The sequence below is a fragment of the Homarus americanus genome, unplaced genomic scaffold (genome assembly GCF_018991925.1).
Source record: "Homarus americanus isolate GMGI-L3 unplaced genomic scaffold, GMGI_Hamer_2.0 scaffold32583, whole genome shotgun sequence".
NCBI lineage: Eukaryota > Metazoa > Arthropoda > Malacostraca > Decapoda > Nephropidae > Homarus > Homarus americanus.
Window position 1 is genome coordinate 15,288,209 of NW_024713129.1, and position 20,735 is coordinate 15,308,943.

General features: G+C 38.7%; 1 protein-coding gene across 3 annotated transcripts; it reads right to left on the reverse strand.

The window, feature by feature from the left end:
• Nucleotides 1-745: 745 nt before the first annotated feature.
• On the reverse strand, nt 746-20,427 carry LOC121868645 (rab3 GTPase-activating protein non-catalytic subunit-like). 3 transcript variants are annotated; one of them, XM_042369492.1, is made up of 25 exons: nt 20,268-20,427; nt 19,945-20,025; nt 19,449-19,575; nt 18,594-18,798; nt 17,770-17,946; nt 17,401-17,551; nt 16,425-16,514; nt 15,753-15,892; nt 15,105-15,273; nt 14,382-14,516; nt 13,654-13,889; nt 13,273-13,418; nt 12,970-13,074; nt 12,291-12,444; nt 11,470-11,661; nt 10,756-11,166; nt 10,269-10,493; nt 9,833-10,006; nt 9,134-9,315; nt 8,674-8,892; nt 8,253-8,402; nt 8,033-8,104; nt 7,734-7,859; nt 6,685-6,837; nt 746-5,627 (listed from the first exon to the last, which is right to left on the reverse strand). In XM_042369492.1, exons 2-25 carry the CDS (start codon nt 19,986-19,988, stop codon nt 5,460-5,462), a joined length of 3,951 nt encoding a protein of 1,316 aa, XP_042225426.1. In that variant the 5' UTR covers nt 19,989-20,025; nt 20,268-20,427; the 3' UTR covers nt 746-5,459. The 3 variants fall into 3 exon arrangements, with proteins under 3 accessions (XP_042225426.1, XP_042225418.1, XP_042225433.1); XM_042369484.1 differs by having other exon boundaries at nt 13,267-13,418; XM_042369499.1 differs by lacking the exon at nt 8,033-8,104 and having other exon boundaries at nt 13,267-13,418.
• Between the last annotated feature and the right edge of the window lie 308 nt (nt 20,428-20,735).

A 20,735-nucleotide genomic window follows, 5' to 3' on the forward strand; every position in this document is an offset into this window, starting at 1 on the left:
GGCATAGGAAGTAAAAACGTGGATTTTGTTCAAGATTCATACATAGGCGACTGACTGAAAAGGAGTGTTGGTGAAATTCTGTTCTCTAATCTTTTTTTATCGTTGTTTTATTGTTAATTTTTGCTTCCTCAAGTGCAGAATTTATCAGACCCAAACTGAACCCTGCTAGGATCTTCATGTACAGAGTATAGGCATGTAGTGGACGTCTCCTCTACAAACTGCGTAGCTGCACACCACCTGCTACCGTCTTCCCTAGCAACCAAGCGTATCCGCATTCCAATGCCCGCAGTATCCTAGCAACCGAGCCAAAAGGCCGGCGACTTCTCGGGTTTTCCCAACACGACTCATAGCGGCTGCTGGGTATATAAGCTCTGTCTCTCCATTGAGATTCATTCTGACCATTCTTCTTGAACAAGCAACACCTCCTCCTCCACCGCTGCCTGGCTGCCCCTAGCATCTCCTCGCCTGCCTGGCGGTCCTCGCTCCCGCCAGCGAGCATGGCGACCCACCAGCTGTCCTTCTCTGATCTTCCTCACCAACCAACTCTCATTCTGCCCATCTTCCTGAACAAGCAACACCTCCAGCACCAGACTGTCTTCATATAACTTATATATTATACAAGAAAACCACATTAGAGTTTCCTTCCATCCTGAGTGCTAGACAACATTAATATCTCGATACCCCTACAGGCATCACAGTAAAACAATTCTTATATGTATAAGTATGGTTAATAAAATACAATATATGAATACAATATTATTTATTAAGTTCATTTGAGATTTAAAAACATTTTCATATTACAGTAGTTATACAATAATTAAAGCTTCCATTGGACAAGAAAACTGAGATGAATCATTTAACCCCGACCACATGATATCCAAATACCATCAGTTTCACGTACAGTCGCAAACAAAGGTCCTGTCACCTCTACTGCTGCTTCACGAACCCCACGATTCAGACTAGTGAATCCGAAGCATTTATAGACAGAATAATGCATCAGTCTACTGCTTCGGGTTCACGAGTTTGAATTTCGGGGTTCGTGAAGCGGCAGAAGGGGCAATGGTATTTTTGTTAGCGGTTGTATATATCCAAATCGAAATGGCGTAGTAATAATAATAATAATATATACCGTATCTATCTATATATGTATGTATCAACAGCTATTAACAAGGATGATCAGCACCATGGATAAGATAATTACACTTGGACTAATCACAACTTTGTCACCCACAACCCCTCGTTAACATCAGCGAGAGATTTACAGGATCACGCCAGGGCTTCATAGTTAACTGTGGTAGTGATTTTTTTGGGGTACAGTTTATAGCTAAAGGTCATTTATAGTGTCTGAACATAGGAATCTGTTTCATCCCATTTTTAACATGAGCAAAAAATAAAATGTACTGGGAAGATATGAATGAATCAGTCCAACACATTAAAAAATTTTACCTATTAAGTTGGCATATTGTTGTGGGCCACACACACACACTGTAAATATCTTATTATTTCTTAGAGAGAGAGTTTCCAAAAACACAATCACACTCACTTCAAAACCCCTGACATGAGCTAATATTCTCTGCAGATATTTTTCATATGAAGAACAGTGATGTGATTAGTAGGTTGAGAGATGATGTGAAAACTCAATTTGTTTCTATTCAATACTGTACTTCAGTGCATAATATAGTTAATAATGTCTTTAGTTAATGTCCCCCAAATAGTTTACAGTACAGTACTACAGTTCAGGAAATATGTATAAATATCAAAGGAGAAGACGATTATGAATGACAGAAGTTGTGAGTATTCCTCCCTGGTCTATACTAAGGTTCATCATCAACAACTTGAGGCTTCTTGAACACATTATGATTCTGTTCTTCCTTATGGGATTATTTCAAAGGTGTGATATGATATTTCTATGAGCTTCCATAGAGATGATGACAGTGCGTCTATACTGAAGAACCCAAAATACCTAATGTCGGGTCAATTGTTATCTCTATAGGTGACCCCTGGTATAGAAATTATCCTGGATTGGATGCAGTGATGAGATCGAAGACAAAATTTCAAACAAGACTTTTTGTAAATTTAGCCATTATAGATCACTTGAATATTAGCCCCCCTCCCCCCGAAGTGCTCACCTAAAGAGTCATCCTCCCCCCCCCCTAAGATAAACCAGATTGAAGTTTAATCACCCTAAAACTATTTGTATGGGGGGCATAATTGTGAGGTGATATACAATATAAAGACTAAATTTACATATGGTCTCGTTCATGGTTTGGGTATATACAAATCTTCCCCAACCCGGGTGAATTTGTGTACATAGGGGGTCTCCTTGAAGGTTCACAGTCAACATGGGATTTAATGATTTCTGGTCCCACAGCCACACTGATAACATAACCTGTACACATATCGGCTTAAGAGCAGGATCACGCCCCCCTCTTTGAACTCCTGATATAATCCTCTTAACAAAATCAAATATGGTACTTAGTCTCACACAAACTCTATTAAGGAAATTTATCTACTGTCATGATTAGCAAATAACTCATAGTACTAATTAGCATAGAAGTTAACATACTAAATGGTTAATTAAAGTAATGAGAACTAGAGAGTTTTTTAGTTAAATTAGATTAATGTAATGTAGTTAAATTTATTGTCAATCTGTGGTGAAATGTCTGCTACCTCTTGGTTCTTCAAACTCATGTTAATTTATGTATCTCCACCTCTCAGGCACGCATGCACACACACACACACACATCAATTAGTTACAAGTTGAAAGTGAAGTACATAAGAATAATAACTTTGAGCTTAAACCATAAATATCTTCACTGGTCCTATACAAAGGCAGACATCTTTCTAATGACTGTGAGGACAATAACACGACTCTACCAGAAGCTAGAAGGAAACAAGCTATGATTCTGTTATGGTCCTAATCCATTGTATCTGCTGTTACAAGTATTCAATGTCATTTGCCAGTTCAGGGATTGTTAAGAGATAGTTTAGTCTTGTACCTCAAATAAATTCTATCATAAATTAGTCGTGTGAAGAAACAAAATGTAAAGCCTAGGAGTTCCATGTCACATTTTTCTCTAACTGGGGATCCCAGAACAGGTCTTAAATTACTAGTTTTCATCATTATGTACACCAGATTATTTTCCATTATTACTAGAAATAAATAGTTTAAGTACTTATGCTTTTGTCAAAGAAAAATTTGTATGAAATGTATAATTCCTGATTTGTTCGTAATTTAAAAGTGTCAATTCATTTAGCAGCCATTTGTTTCCTAATTATAATGTGCTGGTATACATGGGAGCTTATCTTCAGTGGTCAGAAATAGTCTGATTCTATTCAACACAAAACAAGTGTAAAGATCCATCACTGGACACCAAGACTTTGACATTTAAGAATATTAATATTTGTCTGTCTCCCACCTTACTCTTGTGCTGATCTACTGAACACACAATGATGACTTGTGCAGATAAAACATTATTTCTTATTCTCTGTGTCCTCCACCCAGCTATTTACAGTTGGTACTCTACACTAGTCTGGTGAGAAGTCTGTATATCCAATGATTCTGAAATCTGGGTGACGATTTGGTTACAAACAATACTAAACAGGTAACAGCTATGTATTATTAACAAAAACCTGCAACATGTTTGATTAATTATATTTTTAAATCAATGTTTGGTGTTCACAGTTTGATACATTGACATGAGACACTGACACTGAGTAATGATGTATCATGGTGGTGATGTGATGTAGAAACTATAGGTTATATAAAGGTCCCTCGGCCTCAAGATACATTAACGGACAGTTTTTTAATCACCCTCTTCCGTTGACGGGGGTCATCGTGTTTCAACCAGAGTTTTAACACTGAAGCGCGTTGTCCTTTGTGACTCATTTTTATTTCTAACTCTGGTTGAAACACGATGACCCCCAAGTAATGGAAGAGGGTGATTCAACCTCCGGCCGTAAGAGGGACCACATTGGCTGGAGTCATGAAGGTTTACTCTTGCTAATGATGTTGTACAATTCTATACAGTACCTCAAGACCTCAAGAATGTTGTTTTAACAGATCATCAAGTTTGAAAGTAAATACCAAGAACATAAAAACTTTGTAACATCAATGATCCAAATACAAAATATTCAACAATTACACAGAACTCTTTTTATATCATCTTTGATACACTGTGGCAGAGAGAGCATCAGGGAGCAGCTGTAAGTGTCTGTCTCAAGCACCACCATTTCATATTCCCAGACTCATGCAATAATGAACACCCACCCTGGTTACAACATGGTCAAGCTGATAATGATATAAAGGTATATGAAAGTGGATTCCAGATAAACCCTTTAGGACAGTAGGGATAAAACACCCTGTCTACTAAGCCTTCAGGACACATGGAAGCACTAAACTTAACTGTCTTCCCTCTGTAAGTTACCAGATAAATATGGTACCCTTTTACAGCTGGGTCGACTGGGGTTCCTTCGGTACAAACCAAAGACCCTTAGATTAGGAGATGAGTGCTGTATCCACTCATCCTCCATGAAGGGGAGGGGAGGGGAGCATAATGACAGCCACACCACACATACAATACGGTATTGTTCATATACTCACTGGAAATACATCATTAACACCACACCTCTCCTTACTGATGGAGGTGAGTCAGTCTGAATAACAAGGAACATCTGCAGATATTCACCAAAATGTAGGCACAATAATTTTTTTCCAATTAAATTTCATTTATTATTGTGTAGTCTTTAGTCTTAGAACATTTTATTTAATGTTTTTGATTGTTGCATTAAACATCCATTAGCATAAAATAAAATCTAGAAAGGACATGAAAGATTACCATTATAAAATCTCCGTCAACACTAATAAAATCCTGTAGCCATTGGCAGCACAGCTTAATGTGTGAGCCACAGTCTGTGCTCATAGTACAGTAGTGATAAATTATAGAAATGCAAAACTTAGGAACATCTTTATGTACCAGTCAACTCTCCATACACTGAACATGTCCACCTTACACTAGTATCCCCAACTCTATTTCCTTACTCCTCGCCCTCACAGCTGTATCAAAATTGTAAAAAAAATTATATAATGCGCTCTCCATTTTTTTACAATTGGGAAATAATATTTTTTTTTAAAGCTCGCTCCTTCTCCAAGAACATTTTTTTGCAAATCTGAAGATGAATGAGATGTCATTTCTGTTCAGTAAAAATTAAAGAAAATAGGCAAAATATTTTAATGCTGAAAGTGTATAGCAACAACTCCTCAACAATGATCAGCTTACCAAAAATACCTTGCATAAAATGTGAAACTATATGAAGTACAGTAAGGAAATTATGAAAATAAATTCCCTTTGAGTTTAACAAGCCAGGAATAACTATCTTGAATAATGAAAGACATTATACATAATACAGTATATATATAACAGCCCTTATTAAGATGATGTTATACGAGACATTGAAGACTACGTACACGATGAACTCTGATCCCGTACAAAGGCCGACAAAGTTTCATAGAGCGCAGTGGCCATCTTGTATTCCTGACTGGACTCTGAGAGCAGGTTGAGGGCCCTTGTGAGGAGCATCAGCGTCTGCTCCAGAGGCACCGTCGGACACCGTAGACTCCCAGTGTCCTGTTACAAGAAACTCTCATCAGGTCAGGGAACAGATTGTGGCTTGGTGGAGAAAATAAAGATGTAAATTAACAGTCAAGGAGATGATACATAGTTATAAGTACAGCTGTATGTAATGTATATACTTTATGTGTTGGTAAAAATAAGGGATATCTTGTACTGCATATATGTTGACTGTGTGTTGGTAAAAATAGTTCATTAAACCTATCAGGGATGTCCGTGTTTTTGTCAATTTCACAATACAATGACAATATCAAGGTGGACAGTAGGTACTGTCCTGTGATTCATAAGGATATGTATGCTGAATGTACAGTATTGTCTATGCATTAGTACTTTGTAAAGACTTAACCCAAAATGTTTGAGTTTGAGAAAGGCAGCACAGCACAGTACATGTTTTTACCTCATGAATCCAGAAAAGAACAGCTTCAAAAATATAACTTTAGAGGGACAAGAATATTAACATGATAGTAGTGTAATTATGGACAGTCTTAGACAGACATGACACCAGTGATAACAATAGCAAAGACTGTGTAAGAGTATAGAGCAAAGTACTGTACCTGTCTTTATGATCTTACGTAACTTCTATAATAACATATAACTTTATTAACTTCTTATATTATCAATTTGAACTTATCTATACCAAAATTAATTCTTGTTGCAAAAATTATAATTCTACCTTCATTCCTTTTCCACTTTTGTAGGGTGAATCAAAGGGGTCAGAAATCTCAAAGAAAAAGGAGAGAAATAACCTGGAAGAATTATGCAAAACAAGTGTCAAAAGAGCAACAGAAGTGCTAACACAACAAGTAGAAATATCCACACATCTCTGCACATATCCTCAACTTACACACATAGTATAGATAGTAAATCATGAAATAACACCTAATTTGAGTTAAACAAAAATGCTTTATACCCATTTACAGTGCATAATTAATCTACATACTAAGAATCATAGTTAAAAATAGAGGGGATATGATTTTTTTAATGGAAATGCGACTACAGTGCTTTAATCCTGAGAACCAAATCCTTGAGAAGTATGAGGTATTGAGAGGCTTACACAGGACTTGACCCATTCAGTGATGGTGGGTGACGTCAAGGCCAGGTGGTGGGCAGTACGCGGGGAGTTGAGGAGGTGGTGGTGTAGTCGTTGGCCGGCGAGTAACACCAACTGAGACCCTAATAATGGACCGTCGTTGACTATAGGAAGAACCTGGGAAGTAGAGAGTCAAATTATCTTCTGTTCATTATAAATTTCATCATTTAGATACACACATTTCCTTACCTACACCATATCCACAATACATTGGTTGATTCTTCCTCAGCTACACTATAACCACAATACATTGGTTGATTCTTCCTCAGCCAAAGGTAGTGAAATGCTCTTTGTTATCCTACACCCATGAAAACAAGGTACCTGTGTTCTCTCAATAACTGGGTGTGCTGTCTGGTGACCCTCAAGTGAGTATGATAACCTAACCTAACCTGTAAGAATGTCATCCAAGAGAACTGTCATGATTGGCTGGCGTGTCGGGGAGTCGAGGTTCGGTACATTCTGGGGAGGGGTGTGCTGTAGGTGTGTGGTTCAAATACTCAGGGAAGAAGAATTACTGTACTATCACCATAAGTAACCATACTTGCTTCAAATAAGAGTATAATTAGTGAGCAGCCAGTTTGGTAGGTAAAGGGAATACTATACTGGAATCTGAGAAGCAGTTCGGTATATAGTGAATTTAGGTACAGGGTATATATAAGTTTCGTTACAGAGAGGTAAAGTTTATATTGCAGGTGTAATTGTTGCTAGTATGGTACATAGGTAGAGATAGTTTTTATTATTAACCTTGTGTGTCAATATCATTATGTTAAGGGTAAGAAGATTTATCACTGGGTCTTCCTCTACACTAGTCCTCTCTCTCTCTCTCTCTCCTCAACCTCTCACCTTTTTGTCACCTCACCTCACCTTCCCTCCCTCCATCATTCAGTTAATAGATATAAATTGCATATAAATATAAGCAATACCACAGCTTTACACAATATAGCATCAATTTATTTTATACTTCCTCAGCCACACTATAACAATATTCTGGTACTGTATTATACTGTACATACTTCCTCAGCTGCACTATCAAAACCAGATGTGTAGAGTTCACAGATGTGGTGACGATTCAAGACGTCGAGAGTCAGCCCCCAGGCCCTACCCAGGTCTATTGCTTGACGTATGTTCGTCGAGTTACCCTGGGAATAGGTAATGCAGAAGTTTGTATAAATGCACAAGGTCAATACTGTACTATAGAGGTTGTACTGTACAAGTGAAAGTGGGTCTCACAGGCATGCCTGTCCATTAGGGACTGTATACTAAGCCTTCAGTACACAAGGAGGCAGCATGGCACTCGACCACCTTCACTTACCCAAGTTGTAAAACTAGGTACCCATTTACAGCTGGGTGAACTGGAAGTACCCGGGAATCGAACCATCAACCCCTAGAAAAGGAGGCGAGCGCTGTATCCACTCAACCACCATGCTCCTTGTACTGTATAATGTATATTAAAAAAATTACTCTTATGGTTATTTCTTGTGACCTGACTCCTTTAGGTATCAAGAACAATCCAATTTGTAGAACAAACTCACCTGACTTGGACCAGCTATGTCTGGTAGAGAAGTGATGGCGGCGGTGATCACCCGACACAGGAGAGCCATACGAGCCTTGGACACTGCAGGGTCAGTGTAGCCGCCAACTGTCCAGCTCGTTGTTAGGGACTTAAATAACACACTACGACCCTGAAGTAATTAAAAAAAAGTTGCAACAATACCCAAATCACGTCTATTTTTACGAATTAGTTAATTTCTCAATATCTTGTGTGTATATTTGACACCATCGCTGGATCAGGTTACCCATCCTAAATACGAGAAAATAGGGCAGGTATATACAGTATACACTATAACATGCCAAAGTACATACACTATAACAACAAACCCAACACACTTCTAAGTCATTTCCATACAGTGGTCTGAGTACTGTCCAGTATCCAAGAATGCCAATACTTTTTACCTTGCCATCAAAACACGACAACGGTCTGATGTTTTTGAGGTTATGCTGCGCGGTGAGGTACAGTACAGACACCAACTGGTAATGCTGGTACACGAGGTCATAACAGGTCATCTTCTGCATGATGGTCAACTCTACTAGTGCTGGGGAACCTTCTTGACCCATCCAGAACCTATCAGCTGACAACACCAATGGCTTCTCCACCTCGCACACCACATTTGCCTGTGATAATGATATTCAAGAATTAATATAAATAATACTTGTCCTGTTATCTAAAGAGCTTTCAGAACTCTTTCACAAATTGTCAGTTCACCTGATAATACCATCACTTCTCCATTTACAGCTTGATAAACAGGGAGTGCAATGGATTCAAACTAGGGACCTTTAGGACAGTAGATGAATGCTTTATCCACTCATCCACTACACAAGGTAACCTCCTCTACTACTACCTACACACACTCACTTCCATTATTTGTTCCAGTAATCCTAAACCAGCCTGGAACATTGGTGCCAGGCTGTGTTCACCAAGTCCCAGGTCACGGCGGCAGAGTCTATCCTTCGGTAGTCGTCCCACCTTCTCCATCAGATCCGAGGCTGCCCGGACACACTGACTCACCCAGGTCTCCCAGATCATCAGAGAAACACCTGTAGATCAATATCAGGTAATACAGGTACGTACTGACTAGTATTCTACAGTGGTTATAAGATTCATCCATATTATACCAATCTATTATTATACCTGTACCCAATCTCTAATAAGTGACTAAGACAACATAGTATATAATTTATGACACCTAAATCCTAAACTACATTCATTTATATATATTTACAGTTGCATGATGACATTTCAATACAGCACAGAAGAAAGAAGTTTGCTCTCAGTAAACGATTAATTTATCACTCAAACTCACTTGTTTTTGGACAGAGAATAATGTCCCAACCAGCATCACTTACAGACTGCATGAACTTGGAAGTCATAATAAAAGTCTCCATTTACATTAACCTCTTCACTATGGGGACGTCACTTTTAATATTTGACTAATGCCAACGATCTTGTTCAGCAGAGAGGAGATCCCATACACAGGTAGTTAACACCTTAATCCCATAAACAAGGTAGAGAATGTTGCATCATAAATGTGTAACAGATACAGAAGTGTCTTACCGTGTCTAATGTGAGAATTCTTTATCTTGTCAATGTGGCACAGGGCCTGGAACAGCATACTGACGTCATCTGGAGTTTTGTGCCAAGCTGCCGCCAACTCCCAAGCCATATTTGTGAAGACTGAATCGCCAGCTACCGAGTGTGGGAACTTCGCTCCAACTCTTCTCAACAGTTCTGCAAATACCATAAATAAATATTTAAATTAAGAAATATATTTTCCATCTGATAACCTTGTTATTAAATCTTACGTAAGACTTTCAGCTCATGACTTCAAGCACAAAAGTGATTCATTTACACAAACTCGCTTGACTTTTTAATCAACACTTATTTAACCTCTTCATTACCAGTCATCACCTTTAATATTTAACTTGCCCCACACCCCTGGTACAGTACTCAAGGGGTTAACACAGGCCTATGGGACCCACTTTTCACTTACTTTTGATCTCTTCAGAGGTGGCATCTTCTTCATCAGGTTCCTCAACATCTACGGTCATTTTCTCATCATCGCCAGCCAATATTTCTCTGCCATTATCAACGTCCATGGCCTCCTCCCGCTCTTTTGATTTTCTATACGTGTCTTGTTGCTCCAGCAGCTTCTCAACCGTGGACAAGGACAAGCCAGACCCAATAAACCAGTTAGCCACCAGCTCGGCAACGTAGCCTACACGGAAACAAAAAGTGTGGCTAAATTAAATCACATTTGGCACAACAGCTAGACAGCCTGAGTGACAAGGAATGAAAGATAATCTGCTACTGTTAGTTCTGGCTAACCTTGACCTATAATGGGAAGAAACTCATAAAACAAAATATCCTTTAAAGTTGATTACACATGAAAATGCTTCAATGTCATATTTTCTCTTATGGAGTCAATTTGTGGAATCAATTTCTGCACATGAGAGAGAGAGAGAGAGTACTGTACATACCTTTACCCTTGTCCAGTAGGGCCTTTGCAGACACCTCCAGTTTGGGTCTTCTCTCTGATCCATTTGGTGGCAACAGTGACAACAGCTGGTTCAGGGGCATTAGACATTCCACTTGCCACAACACCAAGTTCCACTCCACCATCTCCATAGATAATCCTTCCCAGTCATTTAAAGAAGAATAGCCGTCAGCTGTCTGAGTTTTAGCTTCAACTTCACTTTCCTCAGTATCTTTAGCTTTCTTTATATTACTTTGTCTGCGGGAGTGTGACTGAGCTTCAAGGGTGGCATGACTACCCCTACAGAGGAGTGCCGCTATGAACGCGTGATACGGCTGAGTAGAAGCTATCAACTTGTCCCTCACCGCTGTCCACCACTGGCTCTGTTCACTGATATCACACAGAACTTTATCACCTGTCAAACATATATCATAAGAATCAAAGTCATAAATAACAACAAGAATAAATATATAGTTATTATGTATACTGTAATCATGTATTCGTTCACAAAGCTAACTTTAAACTATGACATTTAATGCAGTAATCACAGAAAGAGGAAATGCACACAAAATATATCCATCCATCAAGACTCCCTCTACTCTTATGTGGGATGAACTAAGAGGTAAAGAAACCAAAAAGAAAGTTAGGAAATGATAGATAGTGAAAGGAAAGGGACAAAATATAATACACACACACACTCTGTTAATCCCAGCCTCACCTGCTAATGAAGAGAGCGTGTGTACGATAGTGCCAAAGTGGAGAGCAGCCACAGTGTCTGGGTGAGGGCTGAGTGACCAGTGTATGAGAGCAACGTGGAGCAGAGACTCAGGGTTGGTGCCGCTGGTTTTAATAGCTGTCCTAAATGACTTGACACTCTCCCCGTGCCATGCCCATCCATACAGAAATTCACCTGCAAGAAAATATACAAATCAATTAACATAATACATAAAGAAACCTAAAAAAATATAACTATTGGAGGAATGACTGCCTCCCTACATTCAACTCTTCATCCCATCTGTTTAACAAATCCCTACTGGTAAGTCACGGTTCCCTTTATCCTCAACATCTTTAAATACCGTACCTACTGAGCTTCCTATCTAAACATTCACCAAAAACCCTGAGCTTGATTTAAATAATGAAGTGTGGTACAGGCAATAATGAAGTGTGGTACAGGCAATAATGAAGTGTGGTACAGGCAATAATGAAGTGTGGTACAGGCAATAATGAAGTGTGGTACAGGCAGTCACCCATCATGGAGTCAGTTTTTATATATGGTATTCTGAATGTTCTTGTAATGTCAAAATTATTCCGATCAATTCTTTAAGTAAAGATCCCTGACTCGTTGAACTCCCTTTAATAAAATAATTCTCATCCTAAGACATGCCTAGAAATTTCTGATTATTTTGACATCCAGTTGGAAATAAATGAATGAAAAACATCTAGACATGGGCATATCAGCATACATATGAAGTCACCCTTGTATCAGTCACCCCAAAGCTGTAAGATTAAAAAAGATTACAAGTTATAAAAGTACTGTACCAAGCTTGAGTTTCTTCTCTGATGGAATGTCTTCTTTCAGCTCTACAGGCAGCACAGAGGCACCGTCGGTCTTGGCTAGAGTACCCACACACACGTCCCAACACCGGATAAAAGACCCAACACTTATATTTTGTGCAACTTCAAGAAACGTGACCTGAAAAAGACATTATACAAGTTAATATACACACAACTACTGTAGCTGCTGAATAAAACTTCATAATGTGTGTCGACGACCCTGTAAACGTATCTGTTTATAGAATGGTAATACAGCACAACCCAAATAAGACTCATTATCCTGTTTTGTCGTTTTATCTGGAAAATTTATATCATGTACGAACATTAGTTAAAAGCTGCCATACATATACTAAAAATACAGTGTTAGATTATTTACACAAAACCAGATATTTACAAAATAATTTATACTAATGCAACACTACAAAGCCAAATTCTTGTATGAATGTCTTGTATTTTAATGGTCCTCAGTAGAGACAAAGTACAGATCTTCAAGTGAAATTTATAAGAAAGTTTAAGTGTAGAAATAATACTTAATATCCACCACCTCCCTAAACAGACAAAATTCAGCCATCCTGTGCATGACAAGTGTAAAGTGACAGGAAAGTGGTAAGATTACTAATCTCTCTCTCTATCTACCTCACACACACACACACACACTATATACCTTCTTTGTACATGTATTTAAGTAGTTGGAGTAGCCGTTGTGTTCACAGGAAGTCAACACCTCCCCAGTCTCATGTGGAGTCAACACCAAGAGCTTTGCCAGTTCCTGAAAGAGAAGTATTGTACAGCACAGGATATTGTAAGCCAGGAATATATTCTTCATTTTTAAAACTCAAAACTGTGAGTACTAAAAACATGATACAGGTAGTGCTTATACATATATTAAAAAACACAAACAACAACAGTAATTTGGTTTATTGAACAAGAATTAACTCTTTAAGTGGCAGAGTGAACTGACTATTACAAGGTCTTGGTCGTCTGGGTCAGGTGATGCTTCCCGCACTTTATGCAGCTGAGTCAGGGCAGTGTATAAGTGCAGCAGTTGCTTGAGGCGGAGCAGCTGTTGGCCAAGCAAGCGGCTCTCATGATCCAGATTCTGAGCCCCTTCTTCTGTAAGGGAACAAATAATTACTGTACTCTCGGAAATATAAAAATCTGCATAAAATTTCAATAAAAAACAAACAAACAATAGACAATTAAAAATCTGTATAGTGTTTCCTGCTTATAATGACCAGCTCTGTATAGTGTTAGCTGCTTATATGGACCACTTCTGTATAGTGTTTCCTTCTTATACAGACCATCTTTATATAGTGAAGAAGTTAACAAATATCTGAACCTGACTTACCATCTTGTGTGTCATCCACTACAACATAGAGAGAGAGGAAGTGATCAAGGAGACCCTGTAACAGAGGTACAGTGAGGTGCTGAGACATGATGAGCGTCAGCACAGCCTGTTTACGCACCCCAGCGGTCTTGATCTCGCACATGGTCGCCAACACCTCTTCCTCGTTACCATTCCTCAGGTGAGTCTTAAGGGTCTTGACCAGGTGGAGATCTCGCGCTCGTTTACTAGTTTTGCCTCTGAAAATATAATACCAATTAATTGATATTATTTTCTCTTCTATATAAAAAACTTTCACCTTTCTGAAGCGAACATTTTTGTGTGTGTTGGGGAGGGAGGGAGGGAGGGAGGGAGGGGGCACTTCTGTTAACTTTTTTTTTTATGGGGATTAGCCCACCCGGACACAGGTCACTGACCCACATCGGGGCCTGGGGGGCAAAAATGTAATAATAATAATAATAATAATAATAATAATAATAATAAAAATAAATACCAGTCATAATAATTCATAATAAATAAAATTTATGATAAATCAAACAAAAATAAAATAATAAAATAATGATGATAATAATACAGTAATGCAATATGTCAAAGAATGAGACTGTGATGCTGTGTAAGGATAAAATGGCATGGAAGTAAAGCAACACACACAAAACCGATATAAAAACTACTGAACAGCAGATGGATTACCCTTAAACCTATGCTCTATATACAATTTAGTTGATACTCACCCAAGTGCCAAGTGGAAAGGAATGGACACCTCACTTATCAAGCCATCTGGGGTAATGAATATCACCGGAAACACTTTACATCGAACTCCTCGGACACTGTTTACTCCCAGCATCGTATGGGGAGTGTATATCAATCTGTTCGAGAGATAATTGTCACTTAGTTCACAGCTAAATAAAATAAACTTTATGATTATTTATGATAGTTTTCAGATTAAGAAGAATTCCTTAAAGTGCAGAAGGATGTATCAGGTCATACAAGACTCCATGGTGGTATAGAGGAGACTGTTGGGATGAATAAATAAAGAATAAATATGCCTCAAGTTTATGGGAAGTGCACGGTCATGAACAAAGATCCTGTTGCCTCTTTTGCTGCTCCATGAACCCGAGATTCAGATTCGTGAACCCGAAGCCGTAGACTGATACTGTACATTATTCTGCCCATAAATGCTTCGGATTCATGAGTCTGAATCCCGGGGTTCAGTGGCTCGGCAAGAGATGACAGGATCATTGTTCATGACTGTACATATGCTTTACAGTTAAATGAGAATATTTCAACTTGTTTCAGCATTTTTCTGTCACTTTCCACACCTGTCTTGCACCACTCACTTTCCACACCACACAAAAGATTAAAAAAGGAATAAAATACAGAAATAAGATACTGTAAACACAAAAGGTATCCATAATTCCTCTACTCAAATAAATTACCCCAAAAAAACGCTTTACCTGGATTGTTTGGGGACGTTAAAAGCTGCCACTCTCGGTCCCTGCTGTGGCGTCCAAACCTCCAGTAAGCCTCGACGGGGAGCATAGATGAGGAGGAACGCCACGAGCCTCTTAGTCCCGCCCCATTCCCCCTCCACCTCGAGCCATCCACAATTAGCCTCACGGTAACCTGGAAATATTCAATACTTTAATAATAGAACGGAGAACTGGCTCACCACAGTCGTTCAGGGGCCACATAGACACACTGAGAGAGAGATAAGAACTGGAATACAATTACTGACAGAATAACACAATAAAATATATGTAAATAAATATAAATTAATGGTATGGACAACAAGAGTATTACAAGTTGGTTCCTTTAAACTGATTCAATTCCTAGACTATTGGACAAATGGCCTGGCTTGTTTCTATGGACAACAGATACAGGAGAAGTGAAGCCAGACTCAAGGGCTTTATCTGTTGCAATGTATGATTTGTTTCCTCTCCATAATACAGCTTTAATGCATCCTTCTATTACCCCTGACACTTCATATAATAACACAGCTTTAATACATCCTTCTAACCTATCCCCCATACTTCATACAACCCAGCACCCCCAACACCCGCTCAAAGACTAAGAATATGACTAGGGCGGCATATAGTACGTACCTTTCCACATGCGCAGGCCGACACACCTGTGCACGTCTATCAGCGTCACACGGCCAAAATCATCCGTGACAACTGCTAGTCTTCGTCCCAGGGAAACACTCACCGACACACCGATTCTTTTCTTATCTGGTATAGACCATCTGTTGTAGACGGGAAGGAAGACATAAATAACAAGTGAAGAAAAGTTAATAGAACACAACAGTAAGTAGACATAGTGAAGTAGTTGTGTCTAAATGGCTTAAAACGATAATTAACTCAAATAAATTTCACACCAAATGTTTTCTCTTTCAACTGTGGCTTTTATGTAACTGATTGATGATTCTCTTTGTTACTCAAGTTACATTATTTCATCATCATCATCATCATCATCATAATAATAATAATTGTCTCAAGGCCATTATCCACACTAGAGTGAATTAGCTGCAAGTACCTAATGGCAGCTCTCGAGGCTATACGGTCCAATCATGAATAAAATTAACCTAAAAAATATCTAATAAAACATACATACATACACCACACTACACTACACCATATATAATAAAGGAACTGTTAGCTAAAAAACAAACTGACTGGATACATCTGTTATTCTTGATCTATTCAGCCTCATACTGCAACAGGTCAAACCACAAATAAACCTCTTCGAAGACTCACACAGTTACATCAGCGGCTCACCTGTAGGGTAATGGGGTAGCAAGTTCAATTTTAGGTTTCATCTTGGACGAATCCACCTCTTTTGTCTTAGCTCTCCCAAACAGCCAGCCACTAGAAGGAAACACAGAGGTGATCAGAGCATTGGACATACAACCTTTTTTTATTTTTTTTAATAATAATAACAAGTTTCAATAAATAATGAGTAACCAGAGTAAACATTAATTTTGTTTATCATTTTTTATCATCATCATCATCACCACCATCACCATCACCATCCCTTTCACCACCATCACCATCACCATCCCTACCACCACCATCACCATCCCTACCATCACCATCATACATATCCCAGTGTGTTAGAAATGGTTTTATCTATATCTCCCTTATCTCTGTAACCTTATATCCACTATGGTATATAGAGAAGGAGTTCCTATATCTCTTCTCTTACACAATGACAACCACCGCCTCATATATATATTAAGGTCTATAGATATCTAGCCAATATCATCATCATATGAGTTTATATTGATTCAGCGACCGTGTATATAAACACTGCAGGTCTATACATTCCTGTACAGTATTATGGAAAAGTTATTATATATTTTAAACAAGTGACTCTGTTCTTGTACCTAATTATACTTCATATCTAATAAATCACTTCAGAGTTATTCTATTTTCTCAATTATGTTTAAAACTCTTGTATTTGTTTATACAAGATGGAACCATATGACCACAAGACCAGGGAGAGTAGGTCAAGGAGACTCACTTTATCTTCCAGCTGGTCTGAGAGGTTGATTAGATGAAGCAGTGATATGAACTTGTAAGGGTTAAGACAGATCCATATTGGAATATACCTTGATTATGAGCAGAAACTAACAAACAGACAGACAGCAAGGGTGACAATGATACCTGTATGCCTCAATCTGGGCTGACGGGTAATAAAGGAGTTGAATCTTTTTTATACGAAAACTTTAAACCTCCTCAGTATTGTTGTTACCTGGCAGCAGAGACCAGAGCATCCTTGAGCTTACTGGCATACAGACGAGCAACATCTGCCACAAAAGGGGGAGCAGAGCCCTCTTGAGCAGTGAGGAAACCAACGAAGGGTACACGACCGACCGTCATTAACACAGAAGTAGCCGGCGCACCTGTAAAACACACGACTTACTGTGAATGATGTAAAAGACAACAATTTAAGAGAATAAAAACATCAATTTACAGTTACTGAAGATGATTTAAGAACTAGGAGGTACAGTACTGTATTGTACACGCTGGTTATAAAAAAAACTTTTCTAGTCTATACAAACACAATACCAAAAATAACTTATGTAATAGAGTAATAAATATTCTGAATAACATAACTCACCTGAGGACACGACATGATTGAATCCCTTTGCCAGAGAAGAATGAGCCATGTGGTCGTAGAGGTACGGAGGCATCACACCCGGAGTGGCACAGTCCTTCACCATCCCCTGGTCTATAAGGCCCCACTTTTTGTACCCAAGTGGTGGAACATTGACACTCTCCCCGCCACTGGCCGCTGCTGCAGTGTCACCGCAAACACGATGATTTAGGTCAATGATCATTACACAGTAACTATAGTGTGCTCATTATGGTAATGTTAAATAGCCCAGTCCTCTTTCTCTCGTCTTGGCTTGTGATTGGCCAGTTAGTAAACCCCGCCCTCTTTCTCTCGTCTTGGCTTGTGATTGGCTAGTTAGAAAACAAATAATTAATGAAGTGCTGTAGATTGACTACGATTTGCTTCCAGAGAGGATACTACCACACTACCCCAACCACGACACTATAAATCATATTGCTGGACGGGGCTGATTGTCACATTAAACAGACTAAGTCACTACTGCATCGCTAAAAAAATATCTTGCATATTAAAACTTCAAAAAACTTTCCTTACATCCTGAGCTTTGATAACCACTAACTACAAGTACTTCAAGGAGTTTTACATGGTGTTGTTTCATGAATTTATCTTGATAGTCAAAACACTTTTAAGAATTCTAAGACAACTTCTACCTATTCAATCATAACCCACCTAATGTATTTCTGTAATCAATAAAATGTGGGTTTATCATTCCCAGTCTCCTTGTTATTTTCTTCAACAAACAAAAGATTGAATTTACAAACAGAAAGCACGAGAAAAAATAGTAAATATAAACCGTACACTCCATATACCTTTGGCAACTTGGTTCCTACAGCCACGTAAGGTTTGAAAGAGAGAGAATCCATCTATGGTGGTGATGGAGCGAGGGTAAAGAATGACCAACTCCTCGCCCATGTCAGGGGACACTACACCGTTGACGCCGCTTGACAGAGTACGACACTTGAGACTCAGGACAGGTTCTTCCTCAAACAGCTGAGACAGTAAGACCAAACCACTCTGTTGGGAGACAAGACAACAATTACTACAAGCTGACAGGGACTTAGGGACCTGTGAGTTAGGCTAACAACCAGTTATACTGTTAGGCTGAGAAACTGTCACATTTCTACTAAGATCTTACATAATTTGGGAATAAACTTGCTACAATTAGAGACAGTCAGCTTGCCACAGTTAGACCAGGAAGGTGTCCAGTTTGAGGCAAAATTTACATTGAAAGGGCTGCAGTGTACAGGTATACCTTACTTAACCTCACCTAACCCTCACTTAACATAGAAGATGCCTAAACAAAACACTACATTACATGAAATTAATCAAGTGAAACATATCTTCCCATATTATAAACCAAGATATTTAGTTATTAATTCCCCTTTGTTAAACCTCCATCATAAATATAATAAAGAGATGAATATAAAGGCAGCACAGTGAATCAATATACCACCACAAGCCCCAAAAGTGAGTCTACTGCACTGGGTCACAGAGCCTCAGACCATGTTGACACAGAGAAGATGAGCAGAGTGCTGTGAATATGTCAAGTTTTCTTTCCAACTTAAACAATACAATATAGAATAATGGACTAAATTATATTAATATGTGTTAATTTAAATACTTATACTGTACTGCATATACCTGTACAGTTAACATGACCTTACCTCAGTATACATAGCCACATATCCCGAAGTCAAGCCAATAATGACACACGTCCAATCTGGTCCGCCGGTGCTGCTCTGTTTCTGGGAGATCAGCGGCAGACACAGTAACGCACTGACTTCATCACTGAGAGAGAGAGACAACACCTTCTGAGGAATTATTAGGTAAGACTTATGATAATTCCACAAACAAAGTGATACTACTAATACTACTACTAAAGGTACTACTACTAATAATAAAACAATAATAATAATAATAATAAAATTGTCACATAGGCTTGTAGTACTTCATGAACCCCGGCCTCATAACCTATCATCTCCACCCCAGTTTATTTCACCTCAAGATTAACCGCCCTAATGCTAACCTAACCTAATTTAACTTTACATAACCTAACTTAACCTCATCCTGTTAAATAGTGTTACGGTGATTAATCTTCCGGTGAAATAAGCTGCGGTGGAGATTCTCGAGGTGATCCTAAGCAACTGCTAAACGTATTCGGTGTTAAAACCAACTGAGCCGCGCCAGGTTATTCTCAACTTCATTTTTTCCTTTCTTCCTCGGCCGACTTTTCCCAGCGACCTTTAAATAAATAAAACGGCGGTACGGTGTCTTAATGGCCGTTATGTAAGAGATAAGAATATTTCTGTTCATAAAAATGTTCAGATTAACTCCACCAACAAGTACGGTATCAATTCCTTTCATTAAAACCAACAGACTGTCAACCTGTACTAGTAAATTAGTAATGGAGCTAAAGTGACCACGCAAACACGCACGCACGCACGCACACACACACACACAACACAGATCTGCTCATGACTTACAAGACAATATAACAATGCGGCTTTTATACGCCGCAGCCATGATATCAAATGTTGGGGACATTGCAATGACACATTCTGAAAGCCAGGAAGTCTCCGGCTGAGGGGAGGACGACAGCTTGAGGCGGGGATCACCATCGCTCCCAGAACCTTGGAGTCCTCCCCGGTCCACATCATTCCATTCACCCCATTCGTCAGTCCACTCTGAATCTGTAAAATAATAGTCCTAAATAATAGTCCCAAGTAATAGTCCTAAATAATATTCCCAAATAATTGTCCAAAATAACAGTCCAAAATAACAGTCCAAAATAATATTCCTAAATAATAGTCCTAGCTAGAGTAAAATATCAGTCTATGAGTAATACTTGGTTATACTGTAAACAAAACAAAAAGCTCCCTTTATAAATAAATATGTACAGCAAATCCTCTCAATAAGGGACGTCTCTCTTTGTCCAGTGTAATTAGTGGACT

What these genes read in the sequence shown, in the direction of transcription:
- LOC121868645 (XM_042369484.1), bottom strand. Translation starts at nt 19,988, where the DNA reads ATGAAGTTGAGAATAACCTGGCGCGGCTCAGTTGGTTTTAACAC. An exon ending in CAATCATGTCGTGTCCTCAG is followed by an intron (nt 17,552 to 17,769) that starts GTGAGTTATGTT and finishes TGTGTTTTACAG; the next exon opens with GTGCGCCGGCTACTTCTGTG. An exon ending in TACTGGAACAAATAATGGAA is followed by an intron (nt 8,893 to 9,133) that starts GTGAGTGTGTGT and finishes TCATTATCACAG; the next exon opens with GCAAATGTGGTGTGCGAGGT.